Here is a 24,468-nt window from a genome sequence, read left to right as displayed (position 1 = left end):
CTAAAATATGTATTTACATTCTACCACAATATTCTCACTGTTAATACAACAACAACAGCAACCACAATATTCTTTATTTTAAGTCGAAAAGTATATCATAAGCAACGGAAGAGCTCTTTGTATATTTGATGCAGCCATCCAGAAGTTGCGCAAGGATTTTTTAAGAAGGCTTAATTAGATTTTGGCATATGGTGAAAGGCGAACTCAACTCGACGTGGCCGCCAGAAAATTGCTTTGCAGAATGAAAGCAGGTAACTCCGGCGGCTTTGTGTTAATCCGCCGTCTTCTTCTTATGATCCTCTGTTGATGTTGCTGTGGCACCAATTCATTACTCATTTCAGTGTATACCACATGAAATGCAATAATGTGCATTGTTTATACCTTATTTCTTAATTTCAAACAAATTCGCAACAATAATTAAACTTTTCAATTTTTTAAACAAAATAAGAAATGCGCAACGAAATTTCAATTAACAAAACAGCTGACCTCGAAAATTCGAAATTCCTATTACCCAATTTTTCTTCTCCCTAGGAGAAAAGAATTGGAGGAATTTTTCCGCGGGAATAAAAAAATCCGCGAGAACAAAATCCTAGAATTAGAATTGGTCTGATTATGTAACCGAAAATCGTTACCAGTTCTTTTATTCGCGATTCTGGCCAAATTGGTAACGCTGTCATCACCGAAAAACTCACCAATGTCTGTGGTGAAATTTAAAAGTTTGTTTTCTTCGCTCTACCCATGGCGGAACGATACAAAGTGGCAGCATGCGACAGCTGAATATAAACGTTTTTATTTGATTTGATAAATCAACTTCCGGCGCAGTACGATTTTGAAATTCGTCCATCGAATTTACAAAAACAAAGCACATGGAATTTTTATTTATGTGTGTAGGTATGTCACCATGCTGCCACCTTGTATGATTCCGCCATGGCTTTACCGAAAATGTGTCACTCGTAGATACGAGGTTAACGAATAAACGAGACGATGTGTATATATGTACATACATGCATAAGATTTTACATAGCTATATTGTAATTTATTCTGTGAAAGAGGATAATGTAAACAAATATATAATTATAGCAAGAGGCAACACTTTTTTACTATTATCTTTACTTATTTGCGCTTACAATTCTTTATTTTTCAGTTTTGCCTTTTTGTAAACAACAGCTGTGGGTGGTTATTTCGATGTAACCACCTACTTTTGTGGGTAAAAAATTATCCGGCTACTTTCGTGGATAGAATACCAAAAGGGTGTAAAAGTTTCCACATGATTTCGTTACCGTGGTGAAGAATGTTGTTACCACACTAGAATCGGGGCGTTAGTATGTTCTCCTACGTTCGCAACACAAGCAATTCACTTGCATCCTTGTCGAATACGAAAAATGTGTCGAGTTCGAACAGGTAGGCAGAATTTAGCTCTTACAAATTCGAGTAGACAATCTGGCTGTCTTTTCAACAACAACACGCACACATTAAGTTCTCTCGTACTGGAAATAAAATAAACCTTTCTTTTGTTTTTATTTTTCTTTCTTTGTACATTCATCCATTTTACACCTTGCATTTGCAAAACGTTTGGGAATTTCCAAATAAAAATAGTCAATTAACGCTCCTAGACACTTGAGGTTGACAAAAGAATCTTAGTTTCAATATTCTCTCATATTGTTCTTAAACAGCCGCATTGACACCCACACAATCTTAGCATAAAAGCAGTGCCTACTTGAGCAGATGATACCCATCAAAAAATTGTAAGAACTAAAGAAAACTACAGCGGCTCAGCTTGATCTGCTGATAGATGAAGCATTCAAATGACCATTATAAAATAAGCCGATTATCGCTCAAATATCGACTATCCACTGCGATCGGCACTCGCAATGGGAAGGGTCTGAGTGTGACAATGAAAAAATAGTATTCGCCAGGTTTAACTCAAGTCGTAGGAGTATTCGGGTACAGGCTACATTAAGGGGTAGCTTACCAAGTAAAATACAGCTTATGGCATGACAACGATAAAGTTACGAATGAGCCGATTTCAGAGTGGGAGGTTAACTTACATTCCACAGTTAACATAGACTCGCATTTTTTAGTTTTTTATATTTAACCAAATTTTTACAGCCCAATTCACGCTAGGCAACCTACGATTTTTGTCTACTGTTTAACTCGCCAGTATTGAACAGTTAAACTTTAGTTAACTCCACAGAAAATCAGATAGATAACTGTGAATTGCAAGTTAACTCCCCATTGAAATTCTGCTGCGACCTATAATGTAATGCCATCTTTAAAATATAGTAATAACTAATTATATAAAAGTATTTATTTTGCACCTCCAGTTTTTTTATATTCAATAGTTATATTAAGCTCACTTAAAGATATTTTCCTTTTCTTTGGTTTTGTTTTTTTTTATATACATATATGTTCTTGTATTATCAGTATGCGCCCCACAAGCATCTATAATAAAAAATGAAGGATATGACATTTCCACTGTTCTTAAAATGAGCATTTAATGCCATTAACTATTTTCATATTGTTATTATTTTAGTAATATTTTTATGAAAATTGTTAACTATTAATAGAAAATAATGAATAATGAATATAAGAAAATAATGAATAAACAAACAAACATCGTAAAAGAAGCCATAAAGCAGTCATTGATCTTGGATATTTATCTCTGAGAGTCAAATACGTCCTGACCGATATATTTACGTCTTGTTCTCACAAAAACTGGGAATAGATGGAAATGATAAGATGCACAGACGATCGACCAAGCTGTAAAGGCGTGGAACCAAGATCGGGGCCGCAAAATGTCGAATATCATGTGCAGGTCTTACAATCTTACCTTAACAAAGCTACTCTTATCATTGAAAAAAGGGTCTGTAGGCTTATGATGAGTGTGACTGGACACTGCCTTCTGGCCTCACATACTTTAAAATTAGGCCTTGTCAGTGATAGCAGATGTAGTAAATGCGGGATAGAGGAGGAAACAATCGAGCACATTTTATGCTCGTGCCCTGCGCTCGCAAGGCTAAGACTTCAGTTATAAGGAGTGGCACAGCTATCAGATCTAGGAGCAGCAAGTAGCATACGTCCGAGGAAGCGTTTAGTATTTACCAAGAGGACGGAACTATTTTATAGCACAGTTCCTGGTTTCTGATAGGGTTTTTGAAAGTAGTCGTTGAGCAAACTTCTGGACTCATTCCATCTATGTGAGGCTCTCACGGATCAGCGAGTTCAACCTAAAGACTGGACAGCTGAACTTAAGGTGACTGGATAATTTTCCCTCTTTGTCCCGCATACAGCTAATACTGCTCGTTCTATTCTGATGTTAAAAAACGCCTCATGGTCTTCTTCCATTAACAGTGCCCTGTTAACACTCTTATTACATAGGATATATGAACTTAATAAAGCGGTGAATGGCATCAAATCTACCGCATCCTCAAGTGCGCCGAGCTCCACCTTCGTGCGGCTGCAGGGAACGGCCACTCAAAAAACTTCCGGCTGGCACCAAGCCCCTGGCAGTATGCCTTCCAGCTTTGAATGAAGTTGACTTCGGCCAGAATTCAGGAGTTTCCGTAATTCGCTTTTATACCGCGTCTCGTAGCCTTATATCGGACCGTGTATAGATTCAACTTTGCAGTTAGTGGCAGTGTAGGTGTTGTACGAAGAGCTCGTGAAAGAAATTTTAATTGTTTATCACTAGACTAGAGGTCCATAGAGCTTGACCCCAATGTCAATGTACCACCCTTTGTGATAGAAGCGACCATTTTCCAAATGCGCCTCGATAGCTTTACTCAGCAACTGCAGCCTTTTGCATCCCTGTCGCCCACATTAAGCCTCCATGGCAGCTTGCTCTCAAAAATAGTTACAAGTAATTAACTCTCCGAAATAGCATCAGCGGTGCTCCCTTAGTTTAAAAATCTGCAACCTTCGCGTAAACAAGACAGGCTCCGTTTTGTGGGTTTGTAATTAGTTTGTGTGATTCAGACAACGTGGTCACGCCACTCAGGCAGTTTATTCAAAAATTCCCTCTTGACAAGGTTTTGCGGGGTTATCGACAAAAGCCCCTAAACACCGTCGCTTAGAGAGTTGAAAGGAAGAGAGTTGTTTCGGAAGTCGTAGGTGCTCTGTCCAACATTAAAACTCAATTAAAGCAAGCGAAACGTATACAAGACTGCTGAGCAGAATTGCAACAATTGAATTATAATGAATTCAACGGAATTGTTTTCGCAATAACACAATTAAATCAAAATACCAAAACTTTTCGAAATTCTAAATATTTGTAAATATTCAAGGTTCGAAACGAGCTCAAGGCCAGAACAATATTTTTTTTGTAATATTTATTGTTTTTTTAATTTTTCTATAATTGAAAAATTGTATTTTGTTTTTGGAATAGTAAGTAGACAATTTTTCAGACAACCTGCCATAGCTGCGCAGATAGATCCATTTCGAAGGGTGCTAAGACTTCATCATCAGTACGCTTTAGGCACGCTGCGCTAACCATTTAGCTATACAGCAGTGGTTTATTTGACTGATAAATTGCTACTTCCTTTCCTCTTTACCAACTATATTTAATCAGCGTTGCGCCATCTGTTGAAAGACATTGATAATGTTGGATTTGTTTATTGTGAATTACTTTGTTTTGACATTTCCCAAGTGCCCTTGGTTTATTAACAATTGTTTTTGTTTTATCGGTCTATTGATAAAGGATTCAAGGTTCGAAACGAGCTCAAGGCCTGCGCAGCTATTGCAGGTTGTCTGAAAAATTTTCTACTTACTATTCCAAACACAAAATACATTTTTTCAATTATAGAAAAATTAAAAAAAACAATAATCATTACAAAAAAATTATTGTTCTGGTCTTGAGGTCGTTTCGAACCTTGAATCCTTTATCAATAGGCCGATAAAACAAAAACAATTATTTATAAATATTTTTACCCAAATAAGCCTTAAATAAGGACCAAATTTTTTGGTGGATAGTGTACAATTTATGTACATTGGATAGGCTTAGGTGTTCTTACAGTTCAAAACTGTCATTTATATTGTCTATATAAATGCTTTGTAGGACGATGTCCTTTTTCGATAAGCTCTTAGGTAGTACCCACAAGTCTGCCGCCACTCGTAATGATGTGCACTTGAGTTATTGAGATTTTCAGGAAAAACTTTACCGTAGATTAAAGACGGAACTAATAATAAAATGCAATAAGGTTTTAAAATCTAAAACTAAGGATTAGTGGAGAGTAGGGGGTTTCAAAAAAAGTATATTTTTCTCGCTAAAATTGTGTATAAGGTTAACTTTGGCCTTTAGGAAATTTTATATTTATATATACTATAATATATACAAGGTTCGATAACCTCCGAAAAGATTTTAGGCCGAACTTTACTTCCAACTTGAGTTGTGCTCCTTTTTAATATTTCCTACAATTTGGCGATACGAGACCTACATGTTTTACGCCAACTCCGAGCAGCATCTGCAAGGCAGATGAGTTTTCACTGATATTCTGAATTCATGGCGGAAATACACTGGGAGTGTTTACCAAATCACTGCCGAGGGGCGACCACGATTAGAAAAATTGTCTTCTAATTGATATTTTAACGAACTTTGGGAAATTCTGCTTATTTTCAACCTTCTGCTAACGTTCGAATCGCTAAACTGTCGAATAAATAACTCCAATATTCTGTTTTGCAAAATGGTCTTTATTAGACTACTTTGGGAGTAGTACAATTATACTTCACTTCGCAACTAATAGAGTGTTTAAATCAAACAGATTATTTATTACTCAGCTTGCGCTGCTTTTATATTCTCGGTTTCCTCGTTCATCCATTTCTCCTAAGGTCTAGTATTTTCGCGAACAGTGGTATCTCATGTTGGGTTAGTTACCAGCTATATACATGTATATCTGTAGTCCACGCCTCTCCCATAGCCATGTAAGAGTGGCTGCTTTATTGTTGTGACGAATTTGTTTAGTAGCCGCTTAGTGATGTTAATATTCATCACAATATTGTTTGGCCGGGAATTCAACCCAGGATCTTCGGCGTGGAAGCTGGAGCACGCTACCACTACACCACGTAAGCCAGTAGATCTTTCGACTTTTTTACTTTTAGAGGCGGGCCTGGTTTGAAAAAAAGATTTTAAGCGTGGTTCGTGGGAAAAAGTAAATATAATTGAATCAATCTAATATACATATACTTAAAATCGTAAATTCAAATAGGATATTTGGAAATCCGATCAAAGCATGTATGGTAGCGATCTTTACTGAGATTGATGTGAATGAAATCTTTTTTTTTTTGCCTTGAATGACCCAAAAATGAACGGCCGTAAATTTCAAGCTTATTTTGAGAGGGTCTCGGAACAAAACTTATTTATTTTTGACTCGCCAGCCAGTTATTTCACATCCACATTTTAAAGTGTATACATATGTCATTTGTTTGTTTTTGAACTCTGCATTAGACTGGGTCGATTTATTAACCGATATCGCGCCATCGATTTTTCGATAGTATTTGGGCTCAGGAAAAAAGTTCCACTACGCATACCCAAAAAAATTATTTTCGAACCTGCGAAAAAAAATGGCAAAAGGGTAAATTTTTTTACCAAAAAAATATTTTGTTTCAAAAAACTGTTATCGCCAACGTTTTTCCAACAGTTTTTTGAAAAAAAAAAAGTATTTTTTAGGTTTTGGGGAGTGTTTTGGTCGAAAAATTTACCCTTTTGCAATTTTTTTTTCGCAGGCTCGAAAATTATTTTTTTGGTTATGCGTAGTGGAACTTTTTTCCTGAGCCCAAATCCTATCGAAAAATCGATGACGCGATATCGGTCAACTTTCATCTATACAAATCGACCCAGGTTATTTATTTATTTATTTATTTATTTATTCATATTATAGTCTAGGACAATCAGAACCTCCTTACAGACTATTTACTAATATATCTTAACTAATAAATATAAAATATTCAAATAATTTCATTCAATAGCAGTTTAAACCTAAATTTATTTAATGCAAAATCAATATCTATAGAATACAGCAAATTAAACTCCCTCATTGCCCTAGCAATTGGAGAGTTGGAAGCATAAGTCGTTCTAAATCTATCTAACCAGAAAAAATCGTGACATCGAAGGGTTCGCGATGGTACATTGAACCGTATACGTTCTAAAAGATAGGGCGAGTCAACCGTCCCATTGATGATATCATATAAAATGTCAATGAAAGCATTGATCTTCTACTCACTAAAAATTTAAGGTTAATTAAAAGACACCTAGAACTGTATGTTGGAACAGGGTCCTGAAAACGCAAAGACCGGAGGGCAAATCGCAAAAATATTTTCTGAATACGCTCAAGTCGGTCTATATGGCAGGCATGGTACGGCCTCCAAATGAAAACAGCATATTCTAGTTTAGACCGCACTAGGGTTGTAAATAAAAGTTTTAAAGTATAAGGATCACTAAAATCCATACTGAAACGGCGAATGAACGCGAGTGTAGAATAAGACTTCGCAATGACATAATTAATCTGACTGTGGAATAGAAACTTCGCATCAAAGACTACACCAAGATCTGATATTTCATCAACAACCCTCAGCGTAGAGTCCCCAATATGATACGAAACAGGAAGAACATTTCGAGTTTTAGCAAAGGTAATACTAAAACATTTACTTATATTTAAAAGCAGACGATTCCGTTTACACCAGTCCATTACGTTATCAAGATCAGCTTGGAGCATAGTGGACTGAGATTGAGTCGTGATTGATGCAAAAATTTTCAAGTCATCAGCAAACAATAAGAATTCAGCATAACTGAAACAATGACGTATGTCATTAATAAAGATAACAAATAATAAGGGACCCAACACGCTCCCTTGGGGTACACCAGAATTGGCAGTAAACGACCGCGAAGAAATACCATCTACCACAACAACACAGCTACGATCTGCCAAGTAAGATCTCACCCAAGATAGCATACTAGAATGGAAGCCGAAGCCAGCAAGTTTAGATATTAGTAATGAATGGTTGACTTTGTCAAAAGCCTTCGAAAAATCGGTATAGATAGTATCAACTTGCGCCCTCCTATTAAATGAAGAAATACAGTATTCAGAAAATACTGCTAGATTAGTTACAGTTGATCTGCCAGGCATGAATCCATGCTGATTAGGTGAAATCAAGGTCTTTACTGCGAAGAATATTTTATCCTTAACTACAATTTCAAACAATTTCGAGACAGTGGAAAGTTTAGAAATAGGACGGTAGTTGGCAACATTACTTTTATTACCACTCTTGAATATCGGGGTAATAGACGTTACCTTCCAAGCGTTTATGAAATCTCCATTCCTGAGAGATTTATTAAAAATTAATAAGATTGGATACGCAACTGCTGCAATATTTTTAAACAAAAAAGAACAGAACCCATCTACATCCATTTGCACTGACGACTTGATCACCGAGATGCCACAAATGACATCTTCAAGAGTCAGGGACAATTGACCAAAATTAATAGGGGTGTCATTTTCCGTATCTAGTTCCTCGGTGAGAAACGTCCCAGTCTCAAAATTCGCCCCGAAAAAATCAGCAAAGAGGTTGACAGCTTCGCCGAGGGAATACGCAGATTTTCCATTGTAAGAAACTTTAGATGGGATACTTGCACACGACTTTTTAGCCTTAACGTAACGCCAAAAAGATTTAGGGTTTAACTTAATATTCCTTTCAAATTTAGCAACATACTCTTTATGAAGTTTCTTACTCAAAGATTTAAACTTACTTGAGTATAATAAATATTTATCCTTATGAAGACGCATCTTCGATAATTTATACCTTTTAAAAAACTTATTCCTTAAATTTTTAAGTCTTTTCAACTTTCTTGTATACCAAGGTATTTTGTAACATTTCCTTTTCACTCGAGGAATTAAAGTGGAGCAAATTTCATTGACTTTAACTTTGAAAAGATCAAAGCATTCATTTACACTCTTCCCAGAAAATATAGTATCCCAATCATGCAAATTGATTCTATCGCTAATGACATTAAAGTTGCAATTTTTGAAACAGTAATTATCCGGTAGCAAATCTAAGTCGACATTTCTAAATTCGTAAAACTCCAGTTGCAGGACAAGAGGAACATGATGCAAGCCGGGGCATGACAGAGGGTCGAGACATTCTTCCAAAGAAAAACTCATATCTTCACTTAAAAAAATTAGATCTAATGTTTTAAACAGTTTATTTAAAATTGAATTAATTTGAGTAAGATTGACGCTTAATAAGTTGTCAACAACATACGTTTCGGAAAAGCTAGTTACATTGTTGGGGTACAAAGTTAAACTCTCACCCACTGGCGCCCAGCTCACATCTCCTATATTGAAATCACCTAAAATACAAAAATTACACTCTGATTTCGTAGAAACTAAGTCTATAAGATTACTCTACATGCTTTAATAAACAGAGGAAACTCTTTAAAAACGATTCTGAGCTGATGCGTTAGAAGATAATACAGAGCTTCTCAATATCAAAATAGCACATCAATTTTATTAATCGGAGTTCACCATACTACAATACGAAAAAAATATTAAAAATTTTGGGCTCTCTTTCGCACCTTTTTTTCGATCCAGCCTAATGCCAAGCAGCGTAGCAATAGCTGCATTAGCTCGTGCGCATATGGTGCTGTCAAAAACTGATTTGAAGCGAAAAAGAGATTATGTTATAGTGGATCTGCTCCATACAATAAATATCGTAAAAATCTGATCTGAATAGTAAACTTACAAGGTGGGAAGCTCCATTGCGAAGTCTCAATCAGTTGCTGCGTTAGGACGCCAATTTTTGTTCCAGCCACTACTGTTTCTGGCACCGTCTTGATAGCTTCGATCATAATCCGAATACTGTGTTAGAGTTTTCGATAATTACACCCCCCTCCCCTTTCGGTCAAAATTTCTTTCATTTAACTAGGCCTCTCGTGGTGTGGTGACAGTGTGCTCCGCCTACCGTACCGAAGGTCCTGGATTCAAGGCAAAAGCAAAGAAGTATCGAAAATTTAGAAAAACTTGTTTTCAATTAGGAACGATGTTTTCTGATCGGGTTGCCTCTCGGCAGTGATTTGGCAAGCACTCCGAGTGAATTTAAGCCATGAAAAGCTTTTGAGTAAATATTCATCTCAAAAAATGTAGGTACCGTTCCGGCAACTTTTAACAAAAATGAAAAGGGGCACAACGCAAATTCGAAGAAAATCTCGGCCTTAATCTCTTTGGGGGTAAATCGCACCAAAATATTTTTTTAAGTAGTCCTATAGAGTCCCGATACATACAAATAATGAAACCTTTATTTTCAAGGATATATTAAGACTTTACAGGGGTAATGGTGTCATCCACTCTTCTTATTCACCCAGGGAGTTTTTATGGTGAAGCTACCGTAAATCCATGTAAAGGGCCCTTTGGCCGCTTTTCTTGTTACCATTGATTTAGCTCTTTCTTACAGATCGATAAATCAGCAAAATTGAGTATATGATTTTTATCCTTTCGATATCAATGAGAACATTCAAAGAGAACTAAGAAAACTGAAGGCATGGCGGTAAGCCCCACAAAAGAGCGATCTAGCACTCTAAACTGATAGGCCGAACATTCAAACAGTTCGCTGAACTTTAAATAATTTAATGGTTCGGATAGTTCGAAATATTAAGGAGTACTTCTGACAAATAAGTTGAACTGGAAGCTAATTACAGAAAATAGAGTTTAGCAGTGCATTTCGTGCATGCCTAGGATCCACGAGCTCATGAGGGTATCATGCGGCTGTAAGTTGTGAGAATGCGTAGTTAGGGTACGGGAATATTCTGTTTGCTCACTTAAACGGTTTCTACATCAACACAAAAACTATTCACTGCAGTTTTTTTAACTAAATAGAAAATATGGCCGATTCCTGCTCAGTATGGGAGTGGCGATTTTAGCAACTTTCCCAGTTGTTTCTAGGGTTTTAAACGCTCGTAGGTAGAAGAGCGAAATTAAATTATATGAAAACGGCATAAGATCTATGGATTTCATAGATACATTACACTTCATTCAACTACCACTCACTATTTCTCTACCTCCTCCGCTCATTACACCGCGTTACACACATTCTGTCCTATGAACCAAATATACTTTTTCGGAAAGGGGAGAAAAAATAAAAATACACGTATATCGGTGATTTTCATGTACACGTCAGAATTTTTTTTTTTATATAAAGCTCGTAGTGTCCGTCTGTCCGCCTGTGTGAAAGACTTTGGATCGATTTTTAACCCTTTTTCTGTGATCCAATCGAGCAGAATTATTGCAGGAAGACTCGTGAAAATGTCTGTATCACGTCAAATTAAACAAAAAAATAGATTTTTATCAATTCTCAGACTTTCCTGAATTTTTTTTAAATGGTTATCGGTTTTTTTGTAGCGGTTTCAGCTCATTAAAAAACCGAATTTTTTTATTAATTTTATTATATTAAAATTAAAAATTGTTACATTAAAATGTCAAGGCTTTTAAAGAAACTTAGGCCTTTTATTTTTGCGTTTATAAGCATTTGCGTCAGTATCGCGACAAATGGAACAAGTGCAGTATACGGACAATGCTGATATAAAAAAACGAAAAATTGAGATCGATAGGTATTAATAAAAGAAACATAACGATATATTTTTTTTTTGTTCGGCAAACAACAACAACAAAAGTTATTAAAGGTCAAAGTTCATAATAAGCTTTTTTTTAAATCTAAATTACTTCTAAAGTATTGAACCGATTATCAACGTCGTTGGATAGGTATTTCCAATACCTTTCATTTGATGTATATCTTAAGTATATAACTGCAAAGAATTTCCTGAAATAATATAATTTTTTAAAAAACATATCAAAATTTTTAAAAACTTAATTTTTTTAAATTTAATTGCTGTATTAAATATATGAAAATATAGTTTGGTAGATGGGAAATAATTTAAGCTTTCATTTAAAATTATATATAATATCCTTAGTCCCATCAATGCAATACAAACTGTCCTGTTCCTGGTATACCAAAACTTAATTTTGGGCAAATTAACAGTAATTCTGCGCAGAACACCTGGTATTTGTTTCCTTTATGTGCAGAACACCTTTCCGAGTTGGCGGCCTTCGGCCGCGCTTATTTAAATCACCTTGGGCTACGCCATGCCAAGTCCGGGTGGTTGCCTTAACCGTGGCAACATGCCACGGTACGCACTCTTTTGCGCGTTTTTAGGTACAGCCTAATAAAATTACCACAACCATGTTTTGAAAATGGCAATAAGGCCATACTGGCTTTATTTCCATTAGCAATTGGAAATAAGGTCATACGGTTATTTTCCAAACATCTGTTAAGGCCCAGCTAATCTTCCAACCAACCTTATAGAAATCAATAAAATCGATTAATGGCGCCTTACCATAACGCCATATCGAATACATTTATTTCAATAAAATTGTTGGTTAGCGCTATAGAAAATTAATTTAAGCTTTAAATACCAACGTATTCACGAAATATACATACACATACATACATATGTATGTACAAATAAATATGCGTAATTTACTTAGTAAATATAGCACTTTTAAACATCAAATTTTTTAAGTATTTTACGGGATAGGAATACAAACAGCATATCAAATGAAAGCTAATTTTACTACCTATACAATGAAAACAAATTTTCAAAATCGGTTCGATACTTAAAGAGAAATTTAGATTTAAAAAAATGCTTCATATTAACTTTACCCCACCTTTTACTTAACCCTTGATAACTCCTGTTATTCTCATTTGCCCACAAAAAAATTGTGTAGTTATACTCACCTTGACCATGTCTATCAATCCTCATACTTCTTTTTTTGATTTTGGAATTGTCCGTATACTGCACTTAAGCCCGAAAAATAGACCAACAGTATTCGCCAAGCATATGCCTAATGTCTTGTCCTTTAAAGCGCTTTTCAATAGCCGCAATGTCGTGATGGTACCTTTCGCCATGCTGATCGCTACAAGCTCCTAAAAAAGGGGAAAAATCTAAATTATTGTGAAGGAAATGGATCTTTAGCGACATTAATATGCCCATTTCGCTATATGCCGATATCATTTCTGCAACAATATTTGTTGCCAAGAACGGCAACTGTGCCTTTCCATGCACGTTGTTCGATAGCATTCAATTTTGATGAAAATTCATAACTTGCAACTATTTTTTTTATTAACGGCACAGAGTGTGTTGTATCAAACAATAAATTAAAAGAATCTAAATGATGCAATATTGATTGTGCAATTCAATGTTTTATATGTCATACCAGTTGTAAGTGTTGTAGAAGTCATAAACAGTTTAGTGTTAGAAAGTTACTATTGATAAACTACAAATATATGGAGTAGGATGGATCGAAAAACTATTTTTTTTTCGGAACGCTTTAGTAGTTTAAAAATTTGGAGTCCCTTTTAGTTATGCCGAAAAAAGTGAAGTTTTTTTTTTTAATTCAGGAAAATCTGAGAATTTATTTTTTTTTTTAATTTGGCATGATACAGACATTTCCACGAGTCTGCCTGTAAAAATTCAACTCGATTGGCTTACGGAAAAAGGCTTAAAAATCGATCCAAAGTCTTTCACACAGGCGGACAGACAGACACTACGAACTGTATATAAAACAAAAAATTTTTTGACGTGTACATGAAAATCGCCGATACACGTGTATTTTAATTTTTTCTCCCCTTTGCGAAAAAGTATATTTGGTTCATAGGACAGAACTAAAGCTCCTTTTTGTAACACAGTATTATCTTTACCTTTTCGGACTCCTCATTTCCCTCCCTCACCATCTCCCTTTTCGTTGCCCATCTACATCTTTCTCTTTTATTTCTCTATCTCATTATATCCTCCTGTAACTATAAATCAGAGTATATCGGCCCTAGTCGAAGAAGTATTATGTGTGGTCATCTAGACAAAAAGTCGCTGTGTACCAAATTTCATGCAAATGACTGAACGAGAATTCACCAAGGAATATAAAAACCTTTATGGATATCGCTGACGGCATGAATGTGCATCGGCTGATCAAATGCATGATTCTCCCGAGGAGTATACCAGCGATAAGGACACTCCTCCCGAAAGCATTGAGGAGTGTTATCGATGTTGATGGTCCTTTGCCGAATGCAGATCCGGTACGTTCCGGTAACAAACACCATAAAGGTACTAGCCCGACCATCTCGGGATCGATTTAGTATGACCACATGAAACATTCTAGGCCATCCCGCCCTCCATCAGGAGTTCGGGGTAGCCAGAGCCTCGGCTGTTAATGAAACAGGATGCGTCACGGGTTGGCGAGGTTGATAATTGGGTTAGAGAAGCTATATATTGCGCTGACAACCCCTTGAGATGGTTGCGTTACACAACCCCTTGAATCAATTTGGTATTTTAGTCGCCTCTTACGACAGGCATACCTACCGCGGGTATATTCTAGGCCCCATAACCCGCGCGGGGGGTGAGGGGTGTCCCTTGGTATGCTTGAATTCGACATTTTTTTATCTTCCGTTTATTCTTGAACATTAGCCAATGAATTTTCCCAATCCTGGCATGCCTTTTTAGACACATTTACGTACATAATTTCCTCCACTGATTTCGTTTACTTTCAGACGCCTATTCAAACAACTAAAAGGCAAAAGGATACCAATTGGCAGCAAAAAACACACAAAGCGACGAGCACATTCCTCACACAAAGAAGCGAAAAGCAGGTAAACAAGCTCTGTAAGCTTTCTCAAATTTTATGAAATATAAATAGCGACTCAAAATAATTACACACGAATCATTTACAGGCGTTACAACAAAATTTTATATAGTAATCAGAAGTCAAAACCAAAACCCTTTTATAATCTCGAAAATTTTACCAATTTCAATGAAGTCACACACTCACGCGCCAGACGGGCGGTAACCGCTAAAAAAGAACGTATCTGGGATTATGGGGTCATACCATATGCGATTGATGATATTTTTAGTGGTACCCATAAAGCGCTCTTTATGCGGGCTATGCGTCATTGGGAGAATTCTACATGTATTAAATTTGTGGAACGCGATCCCAAAATACACCCAAATTACATATTTTTTACAGTTAAAAATTGTGGTTGCTGTTCGTTTGTGGGTAAACGTGGTACAGGACGTCAAGCGATTTCGATTGGACGTAATTGTGAAAAATTCGGGATTGTTGTACATGAACTGGGTCATGTAATTGGTTTTTGGCATGAACATACACGTACCGATCGTGATAAGCATATAACGATTAGAAAAGAGAATATCATGAAAGGACAAGAATATAATTTTGATGTACTCTCGCCGGAAGATATTGACTCGATGGGTTTACCATACGATTACAATTCAATAATGCATTATGCAAAAAATACTTTTGCAAAAAATGTTTATTTAGAGACGATACAACCGATTGGTATCCCGAAATCACAGCACGTTGAAATTGGTCAACGAGTGCGCTTGAGTCCAGGTGATATTGTTAAAGCGAATCAGTTGTATAAATGTAGCGCTTGTGGGCGTACATTTCAAGAAAATTCCGGACAAATTGAGTCGCCGCATTATGAGTATGTACCCTATGCGGCATTGGAGGCGAGTAATGCAGTTGATGATGGCGGTAGTGGAGACTATGAGGTTAGTGATTTTGATAAATCACTGGAACGGTGCGAATGGCGTATTACCGCAACAAATGGTGAACGTATTCTGCTGCAAATTCATCAAGTGGTAGGTTTCGCCCTTTAAAGTGTATTCATCTCAATAATTTATTAATATCAATCTATTAGGAAAGTACAACAATTCTATTTTCCCTAAAATGGGCTTCAAACTGTAAGCTTTTGCTAAACATTGTTATGGTACAATAAATCGATCCTCACTTATATGATACTTCCGAAAAATCAGAAAAAAATTTTAGAATAAGAAATGTCGAATTTTATGGTGGATTTACAGTAACGCTTTGGACGCCTCGAAGCCGAAGAACGCGGCAAGGCGATCTTAAGACTCTGCTAAAGCGTCAAGGCGAAGCAATGCGACCAAAGCGTTTACGTAAATTCGCATTTAGTTTGAAATGTAAGTCTTCTTACATGGATTAGTGTCTTCTGACACTTTTTGTGCAAAGATCCTCTCCTTTAAGTCTCAGCTGCAAAAAAAGATTTCAGACGTGCTTCACTATGTATAAGTTTGTTCAGCAAAAGTTATCTGTGCGGTAAACCATTTCTTCGGAGCAATTCCATAGTTACCATATTGGAAAATCTATTTTGTAAAGCGGCCACCGTGGAGTGATGGTAGCGTGCTCCGCCTACCACACGGTATGCCCTGGGTTCACACCCCGGGCAAAGCAACATCAAAAATTTTAGAAATAAGGTTTTTCAATTAGAAGAAAATTTTTCTAAGCGGTGTCGCCCCTCGGCAGTGTTTGGCAAGCGCTCCGGATGTATTTCTGTCATGAAAAGCTCTCACTGAAAACTCATCTGCCTTGCAGATGCCGTTCGGAATCGGCATAAAACATGTAGGTCCCGTCCGGCCAATTTGTAGGGAAAATCAAGAGAAGCAAGACGCAAATTGGTAGAGAAGCTCGGCCTTAGATCTCTTCGGAGGTTATCGCGCCTTACATTTATTTTTTTTTATTTATTTTGTAAAGCTTAATTTTATTTATGTGCATTAATTTTATGTTCTAGAATCTCCTTAAATCTAGAGATTGCTCGGTGGATTATATAGAGATACGTGACGGCTATTGGTACAAATCTCCTGTTATAAAAAGACTTTGTGGCAATGTTACATCGGAGACTATTAAGAGCATTTCCAGTCGAATGCTCATTAATTACGTCAATCATAACGCCTATAGAGGTTTTCGTGGATTTTCTGCAGATTTTGAAGGTAAGTTTTATAATAAAGGGAGCAAAACTCTGCTTCGTTTCGCAGCGGCTCAGTCTAATAAAAAAATAATTTAAATGTTTTCTCTACCGATTTTTTTCCATCACATATTCCTTTTCTTTTTTGGTTTCATTTTTTCTCTTAATTTGACTGCTTCCTTTATCTCCTTCAATTTTTCGCCTTCTTATTTTCTCTTTTCCTATCCCTTTCCAACGTGAACTACCTTTCTCTACCCTTCGCCCTCTTTCTACTCACCCATTTCTCTTCTTATCATATTTTCCATCACTTTATTCCCCTCTTCCTTGTCCATTCCTCTTCCGCTCCTTCATCCTTTCCCAATTTCTTCTCTTCCCTCTTCCCCAAACTATTTCTCCGTCTCAACGTTTGCGCTCTGCCTTTCTCGCCCTCCGCCGAGCGCGAAACTCGTATCTGCTATTATGCTCCCTTTCTTCTTACTCCAATATTTTATTCTAGGTCACTTCTTTTCTGACCTCCGTCATTCTTTTGCCATCCGTCTTTCTCACCATCCGCCGAACTGGGAACTCATTCCTGTTTCCTGGTGTCCTGACCAGCTCCTTTCCTTCCTCCTTCTCCCGTCACTCTCTTCATTTATTACCTCCGTCCCAATTCTCCGTCTGATCGTATTGCGCTCCGCCTTTTTTGGTCTCCGCCGAGTGGGGAAACTGATTTCTGGCATCCTGCTTTCCTCCTTCCTCCTCCTCCCTTTACGTCACTTACGTTATAAAGCTATCAATTACAAAATATTAATATCACGTGGCAGATTGACATTATAATATATGTATAAGACTGCTATTAGTATTTCCACATTGACCGTCCATTATAATTCATACGTATAGTCCAATAAATCCAATACCAAACTACTTTAATAGGAATATGAAAGTAACAAACGCATTCACGTTATCATCTCCCTACCACTTTTGATATTTTCTATTGGCATTTGCATATTTACATCCCTTAGGCAGAATGATATTTGACGCAATATAGGTATGCAACTGGGTTTTTATGACGAGTTGGTTATTTATGCCCATCATAAAAAATAGAACAAATAAAAAAATTTCGTTCGTCATAAATTCATGAATGGACTATCGATACTTCGATATTCGCAAAAAAAATGCAATTGACGGTATATAGCTTGGACTCTCCACCACCTGGATGGATGTGCGTTACATCCTTCCTATCTGTTGCATTATAAATTTACATACATACATATGTGTAATAGAAATGTTACGAATTTGTAATTTTTGTCAACCGATGATGCGAATGTGCCTACAGAGTTCCGACAGCCTGCATTTCTTCTTTCTTAAGAAATTTTATTTCGGTGGAACATTTTATTTGTTTCTCGCCGTAGTTGGGGTTTGGCGAGTTTTTACTGAACTTAACCTGAACATTTATTATATTCATTTCCGAAATAATTTTTATACTCAGCTCAGCAAACCTCACTTGACGGCAGATTGTATAAACTAATCGAGATAAAAAATATAGACTTCCACATATCAAAACGATCAGTTTAAAAAAGAAATTCATTTAGTCATGTCCGTCCGGCCGTCGGTAACGGGCCACGCCCACTTTTACATAAAATATTCTTAAAAGGACCGTTGACGATATTTGGCTTTTTTTAGAAAAATGACTTTATATAAATGCCGTTTTACTTCTACAGTGTATTAATAACAAGGAAATAATAAAAAAATTTTGTATATGGGCGTGTCACCGCCCCCTTTTGACCTAGCATTATTTCTCAAGTTTCGGAAGCCACAAGTGGAAGACTAGTTCATATAACTTAACAAAATTCAGTACACATATTTTCCTCATAATCGGAAATATTTTTGTGAAAATTTGAAGAAATCGAAAAAGAACCACACCCACTTTTATACAAGGCTTAGAAAGATCGCCCCCTTTTATGAGCAATCATTATTTCACCATTCGGGAGCAAGAACTGGAAGAAGAATTGACCTATCTTCAAAAACACACGGTACACTAATTTTCTTTATAAAGAGGAATCTTTCTATATATATATATATATATAAATCTTTTAAAATAAAGTCGCTAAATGCCATGTACGTAGATAAATTCACACAGAATGCTCCGATTTTAAAACGGTTTTTTGCATTTGAAAGCTTAGCTACGTGAGATGTTACAGTTAATATAATTTGAAGGTATATATTATAGGGGCGCGGCAAATTGCCAAAGTGTAGAAAAAATCATAAAATTTTTGTTTACACAGATATAACTCATAAAAGGATGGATGGATTTAAAAAATTCTACTTTTCAGTAAAACTTTGAAATATTTACCTTCGTTCCGCATCAAAAAAAACACTTGATTCCTTTCTTATATCAGCCAAATTCTTTAAACAAAAGTATCATTTTTACCAAAAAATGCGTGTGTGTGGTTGTTCGGTGTCAATTGTGCGCGCAAATTGCTTTTGAGTCGGACGCAGGCCCCACGAGAGGGGAGGGAGAATGTGGGGATTCCCCCCAGGCCCAGGCTTTCTGAGGGGCGCGCGATTTAGATGTACTAAGACATATTTTTTTAATTCGGGAGAGTCTTTAGTTGTTCCGTGTGCAAATTTTAAGCCGAATTTCAAAAGCAACGAATATTGATAATGATTTTTTGCATGGGCCTTCGAACAGTGAGGAGACAATAAAAATATCAAACAAAAATGTATGTTTACATGAATCCGAAATCGTAAAGTTTTCGTGGTGACACTGATGAAGGTTCATCTTTAAAAAGTCTTCCAACAATACCACCAACTCTGTATCAAAGTCCAGATTATTTAAACGACTTTGATGTCGGTACCGTGAATAATGAGTTTTTGCGATCTGAAGAAGTCAACGAAATAATTCTTCGAGGTCATCAAAAGTATCCTGTTATTTTTCCACGTGATCATCATGACGACGCATTTCCTACCTCTTTCTTAAACAGAATTTTGCCAAATGTAGAGAAAGTGGAGCGTGACTGGTTGGTGTGGAGTGACAGTAGCAATTCTTTTTATTGCCTACCATGTTATCTGTTAAGCACCAATACTTTAAATCGACCTAAAATTTGTTGTCCTGAAATTCCGGGTGTGAAAGAAGCTATACGATAAACTGCCATCACACGAAAATACTCAAGATCACATTAAATGTTATATTGAATGGGGATCTTTGCAAAATCGAATTCAAAAGGAGGCTACAATTGATACACTTATCAATGAACAGCTAATCACTGAAACTCAAAAGTGAAAAGAAATTTTATATAGAATTGTGGACAATCTTTTATTTTTTGGTGAAAGAGGCCTAGCTTTCAGAGGCGAAAGTATATATATTGGTGAAGGAAACAATGGAAATTTTTTGGGCATCTTAGTACTCATAAGCCATTATGATCCGATACTTAGAGATCATTTGGAGAAAGTTAGGATTTCACAACAGCAGCACAAACGTTTATAAGTTCACTATCTTTCCCCAGACATTCAGAACGAGTTTATAGAAATTTGTGCAAAACACGTGAGGGAAACTATATTAGATCAACGCAAAAAAGCCAAGTATTTTGCTATTATAGTTGATGTTACGCCTGATGCTAGTCACGTTAAACAGACTACGTTCATTTTGCGCTACCTCCATTTCAATTCGAAAGCAACAAATTTTACAATTCAATAACGGTTTTTGGCTTTCGTCGATGGTAACCAAAAAACTGGTAAGGAAATCGCGGATTTTATTTGCCATACTCTAGGTAAACATGAAATCCCATTAAAAGATTGTCGTGCACAAGGGTACAATAACGGCGCCATATGAAGGAGCTTACAACGGAGCACAACGTCACATTCTTGAATGCTGATTACTGGCCTTGGGCAACCCACAATTTATGTGGTGTTGATGCTGCAAAATGTACGGCTGCAATTACTTTCTTCGGAGTTGTACAAAAATGTTTTACTATTTTCAGCAGCATTCCACAACGATGGGACATCCTCAAAAAAAATGTACCGAGCTATTTTCACAGTCTTTCAGACACTAGGTGGTCGGTTAGAATTGAGGCAATCAGACCATTTAGGATTAACATAAGCACTAAACGCATTACTTAAGCTAAATTTGACTGCACAAGTACACGGAGATGTTACCAGCAGGGACGGAAAATAATAATTATATTTTTTCGGAGTCAAAAAAGCCCTGGTCAGAAAATTGTCCTAGGTGAAAATGTTTAAGTTCCTAGGTATCCCTATAGCAATATCATGTCGAATCATGCATCCTTTTTATTTTTCGAACTTTTTCCATAAAAGTCCACATATAAAAGTAAAATCTGTATTTTTATTTTTTTAGTCCGATAGAACTAGTTACACTCGGACTTTAAAAAAAAAAAAATTTATTTCGGATAAGCCGTTTCTTTGTTATCAAGCGGGACTTTTATTTCGGCCTTAAAAAATAAAAATCTTGATTTAACTTTTATTTCGGGACTTTTATTTTTAAAAGTCCGAGTTTAACTAGTTCTATCGGACTCAAAAAATAAAAATCCGAAAATAATTTTTATCTTGATCAAAATATATTTAAAGTCCAAAATTAATAGTTTTGCAAGGACTTATATTATAAAAGAAATAACAGTTTCAGCCCCTGGTTACCAGCATTCCCAAGTACATCAACAAGCTCGAATGTATCTTGCTGTCCTCAATTTGGTTCAAAATACTGACAACCATTAATGAAAGAAACGTCGTACTCCAAGCTAGAGACGCCACCATAGATGTTGAGGTGCGACATCTAGATGCCTTATTAGCTGATTTGAAGTTGATCGGGAACCGATGGGAAACAATTTAAACGAATGCAAAACAGTTGCTATTCAATTGAACATCTCGCCAAAGTTTCCGGACATTCGAAAAAAAAACCGAAAAGACGTTTTGAAGATAATGGAAATGAGATGATTACGGATGATGCAGAGTCTGATTTTAAAAACAATATATTCTTGGTGATTGTTGATTCGGTAAACACTGACATTACTGAACGATTTGCAGCTATGAGAAATTTGAACGAGAGGTTTTCCTTTTTTTGGCAATTTGAAGACATGGATGAAACTACGGTTCGGGCGAGCGCAGCAAAATTTTTCGAAAAATACAAGTCGGACATTTCTCAAAGCTTAGAATGCGAAATAATTCACTTGAAATACATTTTCGAAGCAAGTTTTGATAAAGGTCTGTCACCTTTGGAATTGCTAAATGCCATATACTTATGTTCAAAATCTATATACAATTTTCCCCAATATTTGTGTAGCTTTACGTATCTTTTGCACTATACCTGTCACTGTAGCTACTGCAGAACGTTCCTTCAGCGTCCTTTCAAGAATCAAAAACTTTCATAGATGGTGTTCATCTAAAAAGCGAGTTTTAGGACTTGTCATGCTTTGTGTTGAATCCGTTTTGGCAAAACAGTTCAATTTTGATATTATTATAAACAAGTTTGCAGCGAAAAAAGCAAGAAAATCCACTCTTTGATATCCGAACATTCTATATTGAATAATTAAAATATGTAATAATTATTAAATTTATCAAAAATGTATAAAAATGTTACCAAATAACTAGAAAAGATTATTTGAAACAATATTTGGCTGTTAAAGGAGAATTTTATTTCTACGTTACAATAAAATAGTATAAATAGTGTAAGGAATTTAGGGAAATTCCGCTTATTTGCAACCTTCTGCTAACGTTCGTATCGCTAAACTGTTGAATAAAACACTCCAATATTCTGTATTACAAAATGGTCTGTATTAAACTGCTTTGAAAGTACTTAACAATTAAACTTCACTTCCTAACTGATAGCGTGTTTAAAACAAACTGATTGCTCATGCCGCAGCTGGTGCTGCTTTTATACTCTTCGGTTTCCTCCTTGGCATATTTCTAGGCGTTTCTCCTTCTAGAATTTACTAGTTCGCTGAAGATTGCATACTTTTGTGAGTATCTCAGAAATATGCATGTGTATGTGTGAGAACTACTTTGCTGATGATTGCATACTTTTGTGAGTATCTCTCCGCTGCCGTATGTACATATGTGTAGACATAATGATTGATTTGTTTATGTAGATACAAGTGACTGCTCAGTATCGGCTTAGAGATGATAGTATCCCTTAGTGTTGCTAATATTCGTCACAATAGTAAATATTCTGTGTTAATTTTATTTTCGGCTCTTAGTCCAAAAATCATTTAGTTGATGTGGCAAAAATTTTATTTGATGTAATCCATCAATAATGATTCATGAATGAGACGTCATAATTTAAAATTAATCAAATGTATTAGAGGATTTTTTATAGGGGCCCATAAATTGTTTAGTCCCGGGCCCAGATTTTCTCTCTACGGCCCTGACTGGCGCCAATTGGTCACACCCTCTTCATCTTCACATACGATGTCTCAGTGCTCCGGGAGGATATTAAGATCGTATAGAGACCGTCAATAGTCATCTGACATCACCTCTTCCGCCAATTTCTTGTGAGACAATGTTGGTAGCATTTAATTGGCGGCACTCCCTTGTGGATAAGCACTACTAACTTCAGTGAGCACTTTAAACGAATATGCTGAACTCAATCTCTTTCTATCGTAAGCTATGGCACCTTGCAATCTAGCTTCCGCATCTGCAGCATAATTTGCTCACCTTGCTTAGAGTACATCAATGAGGACCAAAGTCGGTAAAATTCAGCAATGAAGTTTATAGTCCGCCCATGTGCTTTTGATCGTAAAAACCCACTAGCTCAATCGGCTTATTGGTTATAAATGTATACCATAATTAGCTATTTTTACATACATAATTAAAAATGTGGGATATTGTGTTTGAAAAAATTAAAAAAAAAAATTACTTTTATTTTCAGTTATTTGTGGTGGTGATATTTACCTTACCGAAGGACGACGCATCGACTCACCCAACTACCCACTTGAATATCTGGCCGACCGCGAATGTATTTGGCGGATTACTGTGCCGGAAAATCGCCAAGTTGCATTGAAATTTCAGTCATTCGAATTGGAAAATCACGATAGTTGTATTTATGATTATGTGGAAATACGCGATGGTAATAGTAGCGATTCGCGGCTAATTGGTATCTATTGTGGTTATGTATTGCCGCCAAATATTAAGTAAGTACTTACAACAAGGGCACATGCACTTTAAGTACATTGGGGACTGATTACTAAATTTATTACTTCATTGTAACAATTTGATTGTTGTTACGTCATTTTATTATACTTACAGGAGCAATTCAAATCAAATGTTCGTAAAATTTGTTTCCGATGGTTCAGTGCAAAAAGTTGGGTTTTCAGCGCTCTTCCTACAGGAAATCGATGAATGCAAGTTTTCCAATCACGGCTGCCAACATGAATGTATCAACACGCTTGGGAGCTATGAGTGTGGCTGTTTTGCTGGTTATGAGCTGCAAGCGAATGGAAAATCCTGTGAAGGTTTGTTTGCTTCTTATACGCACATGTATATGTATGTTTGTGTGTTTGTGAGCGTATAGTGGCTGTGTGTCAAAATTGGTAAATATTTATTTAAACTATTTTTACCTAATCTAAATTGAATGACATGATATAGGTCGCATAAAATTAAATGATGCGATATGATTAAATACGATATAAAATAAAATTAAATGACTGGACTTTATATAATAAGATACGA

The 24,468-nt window shown here is 36.2% G+C and overlaps 1 protein-coding gene across 1 annotated transcript in view; it reads left to right on the top strand.

Annotated features, from left to right (window-relative positions):
- Positions 1-24,468, top strand: part of tld (tolloid) — a 59,731-nt gene that overhangs the window by 23,333 nt on the left and 11,930 nt on the right. The window contains 5 exon segments of the mRNA XM_067784173.1: positions 14,581-14,692; positions 14,792-15,688; positions 16,639-16,837; positions 23,669-23,930; positions 24,046-24,251. Of these exon segments, the coding sequence (XP_067640274.1) occupies positions 14,581-14,692; positions 14,792-15,688; positions 16,639-16,837; positions 23,669-23,930; positions 24,046-24,251 (1,676 nt within the window).

The sequence above is a fragment of the Eurosta solidaginis genome, chromosome 1 (assembly GCF_040869045.1).
Source record: "Eurosta solidaginis isolate ZX-2024a chromosome 1, ASM4086904v1, whole genome shotgun sequence".
NCBI classification, from domain to species: Eukaryota; Metazoa; Arthropoda; class Insecta; order Diptera; family Tephritidae; genus Eurosta; species Eurosta solidaginis.
The sequence above is the reverse complement of the archived record's forward strand: the minus strand, read 5'-3'. Positions and strand labels throughout refer to the sequence as shown.